This window comes from Drosophila elegans, unplaced genomic scaffold (genome assembly GCF_018152505.1).
Source record: "Drosophila elegans isolate 14027-0461.03 unplaced genomic scaffold, ASM1815250v1 contig_208, whole genome shotgun sequence".
NCBI lineage: Eukaryota > Metazoa > Arthropoda > Insecta > Diptera > Drosophilidae > Drosophila > Drosophila elegans.
Genome location: NW_024545578.1, coordinates 18479242 through 18494623, shown reverse-complemented (window position 1 = coordinate 18494623; position 15382 = coordinate 18479242). Strand labels below are relative to the sequence as shown.

Below are 15382 nucleotides of genomic sequence, written 5' to 3'. Positions count from 1 at the left end.
TGAGTGTGTAAAATGTAAAACTGCAAAGAATTTAGACATACAATGAACAAAGACAAGAAAACGTTAGGCAAAACGAGGTGGCAGATGGATGAGGAACTGCAAAAAAAACAAACAAGCAAAAGGCTTAAAAACAAATCGCGATAATATTGTATAATTATACACATATATATTTATTAATGTATGTATGTACATGCGCAGTAGCTGTATTTATATGTAAATGTGTACGTAATTGTGTATTTAGTTACAGCATAAATATATATTTGCAATGGAGAAATACAGAAACGAAAACTATGACAAATGGCAATGAATCAAATGCATTCTTATTTGACTCTTTTCGGTATGTGTTAGCATAATACAAAAAAATCGCTAAGCGTTTTCAATCAGCTTAAAATAACTAAAAATTAATTGAACTTTCGGTATTATAGGCCTAAAAAACATACTTGAGCTTAGGATCTAGTGTAACAGAGTTAGGTATCTGAGGGCTCATCCGATTCGGTGGCAGATGCCGAGTCCGGTTGCGACATGGGCTCGTCGTCGCCCAGGAACTCGTTCAGATAGGTCAACCATTCCGAAACGTCGACCTCTTCCTGGACTGTTTTTTGCAGCAGTCGTCGCAGGAAGCGCATCTGTCGCACATCCTCGCCGTATCGCAAGCACATCTTGGCCACATTGATCCTGGCCACCGGGAGATTCACCTTGGGTCGGGCAATTATCACTTTGGTGTTCATACGCTTCTTCCAGGTGTGCACCTCCTCCTCCATCTCGTCTAGCATGAACACCTTACCGGTGTCGCCGGATATCACGCCCACTGGTGTGGCCAGCGGACTACTGGTCCTGGTCTGCAACGGCTGAATGTGCTCCTTGCTTTTCAGATACTTCCAAAAGCCACCCAGATTCAGCCACTTGTCATAGTCCTTCAATGCGCTGAGTAGCAATGCCAAGTAATCCTCGCGGGACAACTGCTCATCGTCGTTCCCTTCGATCTCCATCTTTGGTTTGTAATTAACCCACTGACGGGTCGTAAACTCTTCGACCACCTTCTCCGGTCCAAAAGGAAGCTTTTTGGACAAGTAAAACAACTGGAGGAAGTGGTCCGTAAATTCGAAGCGCAGATACGGCTGATCCAACTGCGGAATGGTTTTTATGTAGGTGCTGATGTGCCTGGGATTCTGCGATTTGAAGATCTTAAAGAAGTCGTCGATGAGGACACGGGTTTGGGGGCCGAGATTCGGATAGATCACTGCATTGTCCACGTACTTTAGCTCTGCCGTGTTGCTAACCTCTACAATCAGTGATATAAGGCGCTGGTGGAAAGAGCAATTTAAATGTGTGTCTTAATAAGAGATGATGTCAAAACTCACCTGGAGAATTCTCTGGCGTTCTGGGTACATGGATTTGGCTGCTGCCTGTCCGAAAAGCTTCATGACTTGTTTAACAATGTCCGTGAGTCGCGTGCTAACTGACATTCCGAATACAATAGAGGCAAATGGCTTTGAGTCCTCTTGGAACAACTCAGACTCCGATTGACGCAGCCTGTTGTGATCCAGCCAGGAGAGGAACTCCATTTCCAGCACCCAGGTCAGCATGTTTAGGACATCACAAAGCCGTGCCAGACGGACTGCGGGTGACATTCTCTTGAAGTCGTCCAGACAGAGCTTGCCACTCAGCCAGTCGTACTCCTGAACATGCCGCAAAAAGACAGTTTCCTGCGACATATTGGCATCCTCCTCTTCTGAAAAGTTAAACACAAACTTCTCGTAAAACTTGGTGTTTTCACGTATATCATCATCGCTGCACTGGGGAAGGTTCTCCTCTAGGAGATCCAGATAGAACTGCAGCTTCTGGGGAGAATCATTGGAACGCGTTTCACGCGAGGCGGGATTCTTCACGCCCAGGAAGTTTAAGTAGTATGGACGCAAGGCGGTCCAGCAGGGAGGAAAGGCGTCGACCAGCAGAAAAAAGGTGCGTATCAGCTTGTTGTAGGTGTCGCCCAGCTCCTTGACGCTCATCTCCTTGGCAATCAGGATCTGCAAGAATACAGAATTCGATTACAAACGTAAACAAGACATGAGGAAGTCATCCTTACCATGGCCATGTCTATAAGTCTATCAAAGACGCCTTCACCGGGGTAGACGCACTGCAGCACCATCATCTCCAGGATGTCAAGAAAAGTATCGTAGTGCTGGCCATGCAGCGTGGTTCGTAAGGCCTGCACGGCCGTGAAGTTGGGAGCATCCGGGAGCATGGAGCAGCGATGCTTGTCCGTACACTGACTGGTATTATGAAGACACTTGGGGACACAGGCTCCCGGCAGGCGGTCCTCGCTCTTCATGTACAGATTGGAGATCAGAATGCGCAGGTTCCACTTCCAGTTGAGTTTCTGAGGAGGAGCTTCCGGCGGAGCAGGTCGCTCCTTGGTCTTCTTGCGGCGCTCCTTTCTTACGGCAACCTTCTCCGGCTCTGACTCTGATATGACTTCCGACTTCGCAGAGACCATTTCCACATCCGAGTCTGGCGGCGGAATAAAGGGAACAGTATCTGCGCTATCATTGTCATCTATCACGGTCTCTACCATATCTAAACTTGTATTTAATATTGTGTCTACGCTGTCAGTATTTCGAGTGAAGTCCTGTCGAGAACTTGTATTTAATATTGTGTCTACGCTATCCGTATTTCGTGTGAATTCCTGTCGAGCATTGTTTTCCTCATTTGAGCCCGGGTGTTCGAGTTCCATATCAGTGTCCGTGGATACTTGTTGAACGACCAAATCTTTTGTTTCGGAACTAGTTTTCCCCTTGAGCGGGGAACTTTCGTCGTTTGTAGTAGACATTTAAGGTTTTAACACTTAAATCAATAGCAAATTCGGTCAAATACTATTTAATAAAATACGCAGTCTGTCTTCATTTGCCGGCGCTGATTTTAGTGTGACCGTACGTGAACCGCCTGAATAATCCTTAATGGTGTGCGGCCATCTCTACTTCTGGCATGTAGCCGGTGTGAACACGTAGATAAATGACACCTTGAAAACAATTATTTTCAGTTTAAGAAATAAATTATATAAATAGGTCAAAATTCTGCACTTTCTAATGAGAATCCGTGCTAGTTGGCAGAACCTCTATAATAGCGCTATATAGCGTCTGCACACATTCACACAGGCACCCGCCGATGCATGGTCAATTACATATTGTATCATTATCCTTAAAAAGCATACCGTAAAAACTTTAAAAGGTGGCCCAAGTCACAAGTTTGACCAAAGACAAAATTCAAGAGATCGATTTTTGTTTAGAGCTTTAAATGTAAGACATACGTTTACAACATCAATACTAGGGATAAAGGTATTGCAATGTTAAAATAATAAATGTGTAGTTATTTTTAAATGTATAATTTCTTGAGTACTGGCAACTCTGGATTTAAACTTAAACAGAGCGGCTGTTATCGAAAATGCATCTGTTGTTCTGCTGTTAACCAAAAGACCGAGGTGTTGTTAAAAAGGGGAACTTCTACAATTGCCATTCGTTTGCTAAAGCTTGTCGTGCAAAGTTTAACTTGAACAAGAAAAAGTAATCATGAGTTTTTCTGCTAATTTAAAGACAATCTTAAACCGCTTGCTGATTTCCGAAGAAGATCGTCGCGAGTATACCAATGATGCACTATGTATTCAAAACCAAGTGATTGAAAAACTGAAAAATGCTGATTCAACTTTTATAAAAGCCTTCGACGGTCTAAGCTTGGGTGGTATGTTTCCTTTTTTTAGTAATATATATTGTACATATATATATGTATTTTTAATGTTTTGACCAGAAGTAACAAAATATTATTTGTTTAAAAAAATTGTGACTAATTTATTATTTTTTTTTTTTGGTTTGCTTGTTAACAGGAAGTTACTTGGATCGCGTGAAGCTGGGCACTCCTGATGAATTCGACCTGCACTTGAAGCTCAAGTTCCCGTTCCAAATCACCCCGGTTGCCAATGAAAAGGGGTTTGTTTATCTCCGAGCAGCCAATGGATACGAGCAATTCGTATCCTATTGCGGATATATTTCTCGTGACAAACTGCAGAGCTGGTTGCGAACAGTCTTTAATCGTGTGTTTGGGGCATATAATTATTTGGATGTCACCAGCTCCAGCTCTGATAGAGTTTACCGAGTGAAGTATAGATTGGATGGGCAAGGCTGCGCTCATTCTATTGAGGCCAAATGCGGAAATCGCATCATTGAATTCGATATAGTGCCGGCCTTTGAGTTCGTTGAGTCGCAGTGGCCCTGGCCATTGTCAGATCTGAAGGTCTCTAAAAAGGAGCGTGGCAATTACTCCTGGCTCGCCGTTCCGCAAAGGAAATGGGGATCCGATGACAATCGCACCTTTTTGGTTTGCGCCCCGCAATGGGAGCGAGAATATATGAAGCGTCAGGATAATTTAAAGAACGTCCTGCGCCTTATGAAGGGACTTCGGGACAAACAGAATCCAGATAGGCCGAATGCTGGTTTGCCGCATCTAACCAGCTACATGATAAAAACCGTTATCCTCCAAGAGTTGCCCAAAATCAATTGGCAAGAGGATGAGGGCACCCTTTTGTTGAAGATGTGGAACTGCTTGGTGAATTATCTCGATGCTGGACAACTGGCTTTCTTTTGGGCCGACGACAAAAACGTCTTTGATCGCATGAGAAACGACCAGCTTCGCATATGCCGCATCAACTCGAAGAAAGTGCTCGATAAACTTCGCGATCCTCGCATTCAGAACAGCTTGGATGACCTATCTAACCTTTTTGATTTAAACTGACTGTGTTTGCATATTGTACTACTCAAATTTGTATTACCCTTTTGTATTGATTCAGTAACAATCAAATAAATTGGTTCATATATATGAATGCTCAATAAAAAAATATGATTTTATTTGTTTTAATTTTCACTTGCGAATTCTAATACCCACTGATTTTGTTTAGAAAACTTACTCTACTGATAAAACAAAAGCATTATGGTTTGCATTTTTTGCTGAGTTTTTGTAAATAAAAGAACACAAAAGCATCTATGTACATATGTATGTTTATTTTCTCTGGATTCGTACCCCCAAGGAGTATGTTTACTTTTTTGAGAAGGAACAAGCATACGCAGCATAAAGAGTTATACGATAAAGAACACATATGTACGTATGTATGTACATACATATGCATGTTTTCCGTTTTCATAACTCGGTACCCCCAAAAATTTGGTGACTGAGAATTTTAATAGTTAATAATCTGTCCGTATTAAGTGTTAGAAACTAAGTTTTCGTTTTTTCGGGGGAAACCGGAAGGGCATACATTGAATATAAGAAGAATTCCCATCATTAAAAAGATCGAGGTTCATTTTTATCTCATTGAGTGTAAATTCGCCCACTAAAGGAGTTTGTTTAATTTTCTAAAAGAGAATGAGCCTACGCAGCAATCAACTGTTATACATACATTAACGGAACCCTAGCTACATATGTATGTATCAACTGTTATACATTAACCTAGCTACATGTGTGTGTATGTACATATGTGTGCATGTTTGGTTTTTTTATGTATGTATGTACATATGCATGTATGCATGTTTTCCATTTTATAATTCGGGGAACCACAAATTGATTGAGAATTTTGACGAAATAATTTGTTTGTATTAAGTGCAAAAAAAATAGTTTTCGCTCTATTGAACATTGAAAGGTTTATACACATTTAAGTTTATCTTGTTGTTATTTATTATCATTCCACTTTTTCGTACTTACTGTAATTTACCACTACATTTTTTCCCGGAAAGGGTTTTATATTTTTATGGGGTTTACATTTATGGTCTAGCAGAGCGATTTATTTGACAGATAGTATAGTATTAACTAAGACACCGAAACCATTTAACTAAGAATCAAAAAGGGGAATCCCACAATCTGCTATCCGATTTCTTAAGCCATAAGGAACAATTTGTTATAATGAATTGAAAACGTTTTATGAGTTATTTCTCGTTAGTTTTGCTGTGTTTGGACAAGAATTTATTATAAAATTTAGTTGGTTAGAATATTGTAAATTTTGTAATAAAAATAGTACATATATCCAAGAACAAAAGCATTATGGTTTGCATTTTTTGCTGAGTTTTTGTAAATAAAAGAACACAAAAGAATCTATGTATGTATGTTTATTTTCTCTGGATTCGTACCCCCAAGGAGTATGTTTACTTTTTTGAGAAGGAACAAGCATACGCAGCATAAAGAGTTATACGATAAAGAACACATATGTACATATGTATGTACTCGGTACCCCCAAAAATTTGGTGACTGTGAATTTTAATAGTTAATAATCTGTCTGTATTAAGTGTTAGAAACTAAGTTTTCGTTTTTTCGGGGGAAACCGGAAGGGCATACATTGAATATAAGAAGAATTCCCATCATTAAAAAGATCGAGGTTCATTTTTATCTCATTGAGTGTAAATTCGCACACTAAAGGAGTTTGTTTAATTTTCTAAAAGAGAATGAGCCTACGCAGCAATCAACTGTTATACATACATTAACGGAACCCTAGCTACATATGTATGTATCAACTGTTATACATTAACCTAGCTACATGTGTGTGTATGTACATATGTATGTATGCATGTTTGGTTTTTTTATGTATGTATGTATGTACATATGCATGTATGCATGTTTTCCATTTTATAATTCGGGGAACCACAAATTGATTGAGAATTTTGACGAAATAATTTGTTTGTATTAAGTGCAAAAAAAATAGTTTTCGCTCTATTGAACATTGAAAGGTTTATACACATTTAAGTTTATCTTGTTGTTATTTATTATCATTCCACTTTTTCGTACTTACTGTAATTTACCACTACATTTTTTCCCGGAAAGGGTTTTATATTTTTATGGGGTTTACATTTATGGTCTAGCAGAGCGATTTATTTGACAGATAGTATAGTATTAACTAAGACACCGAAACCATTTAACTAAGAATCAAAAAGGGGAATCCCACAATCTGCTATCCGATTTCTTAAGCCATAAGGAACAATTTGTTATAATGAATTGAAAACGTTTTATGAGTTATGTATTTCTCGTTAGTTTTGCTGTGTTTGGACAAGAATTTATTATAAAATTTAGTTGGTTAAAATATTGTAAATTTTGTAATAAAAATAGTACATATGTATATCCAAGAACTGATGCAAGCATCGGCAAGCCGATCCCTTGCAGCTATCGCCAAGATTATTCTTTAAAACATATTAATTTCGATTTACATACTTGTACTTACATATGCGTGTATGCTTAAAATCATTGAAGCTATAACAATTTTAAGCTCAATCATTCATCGTTCCTATGGCTGAGAGAGCGTAATTCTGAAATTTTAAACCATTGCTATGTTTAAAAGAATTTTTTAAAAATATTAAAAAGCAGAGAAGTTACATTTTTGTTGAAGTTAAAAGCTTGTTAGATTTTTGAATGTTCCATCTTCAAGATAAAGTGAAAAAATTATTTTCGGTTTTTAAGCTTTTATTTTATGAGAATTAATTTATGTTGTCTGAACTTCAGTTTTAGCAATTTATTCATTATTAGGAAACCTTATACAATGTATGGGAATGTTAAAGAATGGTTTATATTTAGTAAAATAGCTATCGATGACTGAAATTAGTAAAGCAGAACTTTAGATAAAAAATAAAAATGGCAAATCAGGTGAAAAACTTTATTTACACTTTAGAAAATAATGCTGCCATACAAAAAACGTTGAGAGTCATTTTTGTGAATCAGGTAGTCCATCTGCTCCGGAAAATCAAGGTTTGATCTCTGGAAGCTTTCATCAATACTTATTTAATTAAATCTATTTTTTTTTTTTTAATTTTTAATATATTTTAATTTTTATTATAATTTATTTTGTTTATTTTAGAATAATTTATTATGGATTGTACACCGCCTTGGGCTGCAGATCGCAATATGTAATTCCAGGGCCCAGACATGACGCGAAGCCCATTAGGTGCGGCAAAGTGCTTTGCTCGTAAACTCCAGTGAAGAGGTGTGACCACGGACCTAAAAAATATATGTTACATAAGTGTTAGACATTTAAAAATATTGTAATATTGTAGTATTTTGAAAAGCTTATCTTTAATTACAATTAATTATTTTATTGGTTTTGCTAATTCCTCAAGTTACTCACCATGAGCATAGACGGCCACATCGCCACCGCCATGGGTTTCCTCCGCCATGGGCACTCCGTGCGGATAGATGGCATCCCGATTTGAGAAGTCCAGGGTCCGCAGATCCACGCGCTCCACTTGTCCATCCGTTGACGTGTAGAATCTCTCGTAGTTGGGGCCATTGGCATACGAGATGGCCGTGTAGGGCAGCTGGTCCACATTGCTCAGCTCCGAGTTGAGGCCCACGATGCTGTTATTCACATCCGGGTATCCGCTGATCGTGACCGTGTGGCCGTGATCCGCACTCACCACGATCAGAGTGTCCCAGGGATTCGTGAGCTGTCGTGCCTTTCGTACAGCCTCCGAAAACTGGACGGTTTCATCCAGAGCCTTCTTCGCCTTGGTCTCGTGGTGGGCATGATCGATCCGACCGCCTTCGACGAACAGGAAATAGCCATTGGGATCCCGGGCGAGCACATTAATAGCTGCCTCCGTCATCTCGGGCAGAGTGGGAGTGTCCACACTGTCGTCCAGGTGGTAAGCCAGATGGGAGGCGTTGAAGAGACCGAGCAGAAAGTCAGTGCTCTGGGCATCGGTGTTCAGGAGATCCGTGCGGTTGAACACCACCCTGGCGTTTCCGGGTTTGGTCTGTTGCCACTCTTCGATGAGGTCCCTTCCATCCAACCGCTGACCTTGATTTCCGTACGCATCGGTGACTGTGTTGGGCAGGAACTTTTTGGTCCCACCACCCATCACCACCCGTAACCGCTTGCCCACCTCTCCGTCTATCAGTTGCCGGGCAATATCCGGACAATTGCCCGGACTCTGGCCCAGTTTGGTGACATCGTAGTCGCTCTCGAAGTCGCGGTTGGAGGTATGGGCATAAACTCCCGCCGGACTGGCGTGAGTCACCCGCGTCGTGGTCACCAATCCAGCGGATTTCCTGCCCCTAAGTGCCCACGCTGCGATGGAGGACAGTCGATTCTGTGGCAACCGGGAGGCCTTGCAGTCGTTCAACTCCACATCGGCGGTCACTCCGATGGTAAGGTAGTTGGCCTTGATCCCGGACAAATAGGCCGAGGAGGTGCAGGCTGAGTCTGCCACCTGCTTGTTGACGCAATAGGTCTGAAATTAAAGAAGTTAAACATTTACTAATAGTTTTAGCACATTCTTGCACAGATTTCCAAAATTATTAAGCAATAAATTTTGTGTTAGCCGTTAGAAGATATTTCATGTTAAATATTCATATGATTGTATAGCAATATAAAAAAATTGTTGAATGACAAGATTCAATTTAACTTTTTAATTGAAAAAAAAAAAAAAAATGATTTCTAGTACATCTTCAAGAATATTATAATGCACCTTTTCATTTCGAGTATTAGTGGTTACGTAAGTTGACAATGCAATCAAAACCACAGATAAACGATTCAAACCTGAATATAAAACCGTTGTTTGAACAATTACTTAAAATTAATACCAGAAGAAAATTTGAATTGAGTTATTACTGGTTTTTGTATAAATTTAATTATCGTTTGAGCAAATAAATATAATTATAATTGATAATTTACGAGAGGGTGGTTTTATACTTGCTGTTGAGCTGTGCTATTCAAACGGTTTGTTTTATCAATTTACCCACCTTTGAGAGACCCACATAGTTGAACTTCTCGAATTCCAGTTGATTCCGTTCGCCCACCACCCCGCGCAGCTGTCCATCGTAGATCCTTCCGGCGGTCACAGTGGGCACGGACATTCCATCACCCAGGAAGAAGATCACGTTCTTGGCCTTGTACTGATTGGGCGGTGTGGACAGCTTCTCGTAGAGGACGCGTTGGGCATCGTGGAACCAAAACTCCTTGTTCTTCAGCTCAGAGGTGGAGTGCAGGTTCCATGAATTCTCTAAAATTCGATTTCAATTAACCAATCACGAAATTTGGCAAACCACAAAGAAATTAATGTGAGGATTTGCTAACCAATCAGCTAAAATATTCATCTTAAATTGATATGTCAGTATAACAATTAATTGTATTATTCTTTTTGGCTGATATGTAAATGATTTCAAGTACAACCTTAAGAGCCCATCAATTCCGTGCACATCTGTTGATTTCCAAAAAAAACTAATTACAATAGCCATTGTTTTGAACTTCACTTTCGAATAAATTATTTTAAAGGGAAATTACTTTCAATAGAAAGTAACTTAAAGTGAAGTTTAAGCCAAAAAAATCGAAATAGATTCGTTATTCAATTAAACTTTTGTGATATAGTATTTATTGGCGGTATAGTTAAGCAATTAAAAGGACTCAATTTTTTTTTTATTTAGGGTGTTTATCCCGTTTTCGAACTTGGTGCTTGACATCTCTGTTGGTGGGGTGTCAAATATTTAATAAAATGTATTTCGCTGACGCCTTTTTGTATTCCGTTTAGCACTTGATTAATCAATTCTGCATATGTTTTGTGTTTACTTTCGGCCGCACTCTCACTCTTTTTTTTTCGGGCCCGATCTTGATCTCGATCTTGGCGTCACGCACCTGGCCCATATTTATACTGGCTGCTACACGCCGTGAGTTGGAGGGCCAAAGCCAGCCAGAACCGGAGTGCACGCATAGTACGGAATTTTGATGAACTAACTTTCGACCGATCGGAGCGAGGGAAGCGTCACGAGCTCTACGGATCGACTAAGCCGCTTTTGGGGAACTGAAGGCTTATTTATACGAGCGCCGAAAAACAGGGCCCATAACTACGAGATGTATTATCAAAGCGGCGAGACAATAAATTTAAATACCCCGCCCCTGCCTTAGAAAGCTTCTAAATTAACTTTTCAGCTGGGACACGAATTAAAAAGGCCTGCACTAATGCCCTTATTTAAATTAGGTGCATAAGCGAGATCGTTTTTATAAATCAGGTTTGCTCACATATTCGTAAAATCTTTTAGCCCGGTAAAAGATGTTGTAATTAGTGGATGCACCTAATTTATTCAAATATTTAAAAGTTCCTTAACCCCTGATGAGCTTCAAGCACCGGGCACTGATGATCTTTCACATATTGTTTTTTACCGATTTATATAGGTTTTAATTGAAATATACACCAGGTGATGGCGAAAGTAAGATGCTTTTGTTTTTATAAACAGGTTTAATTGTCTACCAGGCTTCAATTTTGAAATAGACTGGTTTGTTAGTAAGGAATACTGTTAGTACAATTTGAAGACGAAGTTCTTTAATGCGTTATTTGACACTTTGACGAAAAATTATCTTTTATAATTAATTATTTTGCAAAGCCGGTTTAATAAAAATCCTATACAAAATTAAATAAATGTTATTGGTAACTTGGGAAAACTGAAACCAATTTATTCATTTTGGGTACCTTAAGAATCTGGGCTTATATCAACTAGAATGAGTTTTTTTTTCTCAAAGTTCAAACAAAAATAAAACAAAACTAACAAAAAAAAAAAGTCTTATCCAAAATTTCTTGAAATAGCTTTTATAGCTTGAAACAATCTTGAGCTTTCCCAAAAACATTAAAACTTGTAGGTTTTTTTTTAATAATTTATTATATAATAACATTTTATTGCATTGTAAACTGTTTATAGAATATAAGTTTTTTTAAATCACGCGCTTTATATCGATATAATTTTCAGTGTTGCGAAACACAAGTAATAAGTGTTAAAAAATCACCGAAACCCATGATTGCGTTATGGCAGTTTTAGGTGCTAGAGTTAAAGCTGAATTCCACCAGTTGGCAGTTCCGTTCCAATTGTTATAAAAAACTAACTAAAATTGCAGTTTTGCAAGCGTCCAACGAATTTAAATCAACAAATAGCAGCGAGCGCAAAGCGTACAAGTATAAAAGAGATGTGCTAAGGTCAAGGCAATCATCGGAGGTCAACAAACGGGCAGCAAGGGCAACCACAAAGGTGGGTGGTGGGCAGCAAACAAAGAGTATCACAATCACAAGACGAACATCTCGACAAACAAACAAACAAACCAATAGAATAGAACCTGACTGAGACGCATAAAAAGTGAATGTGATATAAGTGGGCCAGCTAATTGAATTGCCTTCTTTTCCAGGAATAACTCAGTGCCACCGAGAACGCGAAAGGTCACCAAAGTGTCTGCCTACGAAAGCATGGACTTGCAGCATATGGAGAATGGCCTGAATGGCGGGGGCGGAGGAGGAGGCGGTGGCGGTGGCGCAGGAGGAGGAGGAGGTGGCCTCGGTGAAATAGATTTCCAAAGATTGGCCCAGATCATAGCCACTAGCATCCAGAAGGTACAGCAAAATGGTGAGTGTCTGTCTTTGACTGCAAAACTTTCGCCTATGACTAATCTGCCTATCCATGTTTTCGCAGTGTCCACCATGCAGCGCATGGTCAATCAACTGAACACGCCCCAGGATTCCCCGGAGCTTAAGAAGCAACTGTAAGATATTATTCGTCTAGCGTTCGAAACTAGCAATATTTCCATTACAAATTGTAATTTTACCATATGCCAAAGAAAACGGTTATACATTTTCAGTTTTTGAATTTGTTCCCTTTAATTTAATCTATTGTTAAAAAAGTATCAAGTAGTGTTTTTGGATATTCCTTTTGAGAGTTTTAAAATTAGGTCAATTTTGAGCAACCCTTTTCTTGAATTCAATTAATTAAACATTTATTAACTATTATCTGGATCATTCTTAAATTGAAGTCACTGCAAATCACTGCAAAATGGAATATGTTACTCCTATAATTATTTGTCATTTCCTAAGCTCTTGTAAAAGCAATTTTGAAAAACTTGTTTGAGTCATAAAAGTTCGTCTGCTAAACATTTATTAGCAACCGATAAAATATTGCTAAGTAATTATAGTTATATAGGTCAGCTAGTTTAAAACTTCTAAGAAACTTTAAATAAATCTTCTAAAATTTGTCTTAATTTGGCCATAATTTTAAAAGCTACAAATGATTGAATGCAGAATAACCTAAAAAAGTCAAGTCTAAAGAATTAATCTAGGTTTGATTCGTGTCTATTTGTTTAGAAATCAGCACAGAAAATAACATAGTTGTAAATCAAATTTAATCATTGACCTTAAAAGTATAAACCCGAACAGCCCTGTATGATTCACCCATCAAATGTATTTATAGAATATGCTTAACATAACAATCCCTTTTCCAAACAGCCACCAGATAATGACCTACACCAACCAGCTGGTGACCGACACAAACAATCAAATCAACGAGGTGGACAAGTGCAAGGAGCGCCACCTGAAGATCCAGCGGGATAGACTGGTCGATGAGTTCACGGCGGCACTGACCGCCTTCCAGGTTTGTTTTTGTTCTCGCAGATAAACAAATGGCTTTGTGAGTCACGCCCCAATGCTTATCGATTGGTATTTTTAGGCTGTCCAGCGCAAGACGGCGGACATAGAGAAGACGGCGCTGCGGCAGGCGCGGGGTGATAGCTACAACATTGCCCGTCCTCCCGGTTCCTCGCGCACCGGCAGCTCCAACAGCAGCGCCAGCCAGCAGGATAACAACTCCTTCTTCGAGGACAACTTCTTCAATCGCAAATCAAACCAGCAGCAACAGCAGCAGCAAACTCAGATTCAGGAGCAGGCGGACCTGCAGGCGCTCGAGGAGCAGGAACAGGTCATCCGAGAGCTGGAGAGCAATATTGTGGGCGTGAACGAGATCTACAAGAAGCTGGGCGCCCTGGTCTACGAGCAGGGACTGACGGTCGATTCCATCGAGTCGCAGGTGGAGCAGACAAGCATTTTCGTCTCACAGGGCACGGAGAATCTGCGCAAGGCGAGCTCTTACAGGGTGAGTCCACTGATAATCTCACAAAGAAGTCCTTTAAATAGCAAAACAAATTTTCCAGAACAAAGTGCGCAAGAAGAAGCTGATCCTTGTGGGCATCCTAAGCGCCGTGCTGTTAACCATCATCTTGATACTTGTTTTTCAGTTCAAGAACTAGTGGCCATCTGGCCAATCCGAATCATTCAATACCAAACTAGTAAATTGTTGTGAAAAGACAAGAGTTGCCGCATGCAGGCCCCTAACCCCCCGTAATTCCCCACTTTGGACCTTTAGGAGCATTTGTGGCTTTAATCCTTAAACCAACTTCCAATATTGGCTAGAAATCGAGAAACTTGTTGGCAAAGAGAGTGTATCGAGGAGTATTCACCAGCACGTGCATATGTTATATTCGCTTTAAAACTATCTTATATTTTACATGTACCACTTTTATTATTACGCACCCTGTATATTGATTATTGATTAACAACTGTTGGCCGCAAAACTCTAATTATGTTCCGAAACTCATTCGCCAACGCTTTGTATTGTATTTAGAGTTAAGAGGTAGAGGAAAGCATATACAATGGCATACACACATGTACGAAAAATGAAATAATAAACATGAAAACCGATATCTGGCAGCGATCCTGCGTGCGTTGAAAACACTTGGAGCACTTCATTTAGGGCCCGACCTGAATGAATCAATGAATGGAATGGAACTCGCCAGCTCTTTTGGGCCTTCGAAATTGTGCCTGGTCATCGACTCCTCCTTGGCTTGGCGATCATTAAGATTTCGTGTTGGGCATTGTTACGCATGCTTTAACGGCTTAGGAGCTGGACCCCCGCCTCCCATAGCGATCCCAATACCACTCCGGCTGGGTGTTCACCTCTCGCACATTAATGCCCCGGCAGACCTGGATGCGGTGGACCCACTTCACTGCCGCATCGTTGAGGTGTGTCAGCCCCAGCTAAAGGGTTTCCTCGTGGCCGGACTCCATCTTCCAACTTCCATCTTCCAGATTTCAGATTCCAACTCCGCTGGCCTGCATACAAATTGAGTTTAATTTTTTTTTTGCCAATTCACTGACATTGATAGTTCGTTTGGGCACCATTTGTGTGCTGGTGGTGTGGTGGTGGCTTCTTATCCACTTGTTGGCATCGAGTGGTTTTCTCGCATGCATTTAAGTGCAGCTCATTTCCTTCTCTAACTCGCCCCGGGGCTGGCCAACAATCATTTCCCGCCGAGTCATCCAGTTATTTCTGGCCCAAGACGATTCGGTTCTTTGCCCTGGCATATTCAGGGTATATTGAGTCATTCATTGAAGCTAAATTGAATTGTGGATCGTATTATTTACAAATGATATAGGTATTTATAGTATTAAGCATGGACCGTTCATAATTGAATTTAAGACCTATACAAATTCAAAGGCCTACTGGTATTTTTGTTTATTTTGTTTTCCAATTTGACTGGTTTTTATGCAATTTGATAGCT

At 39.9% G+C, this 15382-nt stretch overlaps 4 protein-coding genes across 4 annotated transcripts; 2 read left to right on the top strand and 2 right to left on the bottom strand.

Moving 5' to 3' along the window:
• Window positions 1-43: 43 nt before the first annotated feature.
• LOC108142677 lies at window positions 44-2933 on the bottom strand. The gene is made up of 3 exons (XM_017266682.2): window positions 2087-2933; window positions 1362-2027; window positions 44-1304 (listed from the first exon to the last, which is right to left on the bottom strand). The coding sequence occupies exons 1-3, from the start codon at window positions 2828-2830 to the stop codon at window positions 468-470; spliced, it is 2247 nt and encodes a 748-aa protein (XP_017122171.1). The 5' UTR covers window positions 2831-2933; the 3' UTR covers window positions 44-467.
• Window positions 2934-3503: 570 nt separating this feature from the next.
• On the top strand, window positions 3504-4887 carry LOC108142224. The gene is made up of 2 exons (XM_017265942.2): window positions 3504-3735; window positions 3878-4887. Exons 1-2 carry the CDS (start codon window positions 3567-3569, stop codon window positions 4780-4782), a joined length of 1074 nt encoding a protein of 357 aa, XP_017121431.1. The 5' UTR covers window positions 3504-3566; the 3' UTR covers window positions 4783-4887.
• A 2777-nt stretch (window positions 4888-7664) lies between these two features.
• Window positions 7665-10805, bottom strand: LOC108142223 (alkaline phosphatase). The gene is made up of 4 exons (XM_017265941.2): window positions 10652-10805; window positions 9763-10022; window positions 8147-9251; window positions 7665-8019 (listed from the first exon to the last, which is right to left on the bottom strand). The coding sequence occupies exons 1-4, from the start codon at window positions 10725-10727 to the stop codon at window positions 7889-7891; spliced, it is 1572 nt and encodes a 523-aa protein (XP_017121430.1). The 5' UTR covers window positions 10728-10805; the 3' UTR covers window positions 7665-7888.
• Window positions 10806-11850: 1045 nt separating this feature from the next.
• Window positions 11851-14522, top strand: LOC108142846 (syntaxin-7). Its single transcript, XM_017266915.2, has 6 exons — window positions 11851-12033; window positions 12188-12402; window positions 12469-12538; window positions 13275-13419; window positions 13495-13917; window positions 13976-14522. The coding sequence occupies exons 2-6, from the start codon at window positions 12246-12248 to the stop codon at window positions 14069-14071; spliced, it is 891 nt and encodes a 296-aa protein (XP_017122404.1). The 5' UTR covers window positions 11851-12033; window positions 12188-12245; the 3' UTR covers window positions 14072-14522.
• Window positions 14523-15382: the final 860 nt, after the last annotated feature.

Bases quoted from the DNA above. Each gene is read 5' to 3' on its own strand.
- LOC108142677 (XM_017266682.2), bottom strand. From the start codon at position 2,830: ATGTCTACTACAAACGACGAAAGTTCCCCGCTCAAGGGGAAAACTAGT. The intron at 2,028-2,086 runs GTAAGGATGACT...GTATTCTTGCAG, and splicing joins GACTTATAGACATGGCCATG to ATCCTGATTGCCAAGGAGAT. The intron at 1,305-1,361 runs GTGAGTTTTGAC...TCTTTCCACCAG, and splicing joins AACGCCAGAGAATTCTCCAG to CGCCTTATATCACTGATTGT.
- LOC108142224 (XM_017265942.2), top strand. From the start codon at position 3,567: ATGAGTTTTTCTGCTAATTTAAAGACAATCTTAAACCGCTTGCTGATT. The intron at 3,736-3,877 runs GTATGTTTCCTT...GCTTGTTAACAG, and splicing joins CGACGGTCTAAGCTTGGGTG to GAAGTTACTTGGATCGCGTG.
- LOC108142223 (XM_017265941.2), bottom strand. From the start codon at position 10,727: ATGCGTGCACTCCGGTTCTGGCTGGCTTTGGCCCTCCAACTCACGGCG. The intron at 10,023-10,651 runs GTGCGTGACGCC...ATCGAATTTTAG, and splicing joins CCAGTATAAATATGGGCCAG to AGAATTCATGGAACCTGCAC. The intron at 8,020-8,146 runs GTGAGTAACTTG...TATATTTTTTAG, and splicing joins TGTGGCCGTCTATGCTCATG to GTCCGTGGTCACACCTCTTC.
- LOC108142846 (XM_017266915.2), top strand. From the start codon at position 12,246: ATGGACTTGCAGCATATGGAGAATGGCCTGAATGGCGGGGGCGGAGGA. The intron at 12,403-12,468 runs GTGAGTGTCTGT...ATGTTTTCGCAG, and splicing joins CCAGAAGGTACAGCAAAATG to TGTCCACCATGCAGCGCATG. The intron at 12,539-13,274 runs GTAAGATATTAT...TTTTCCAAACAG, and splicing joins CCGGAGCTTAAGAAGCAACT to CCACCAGATAATGACCTACA.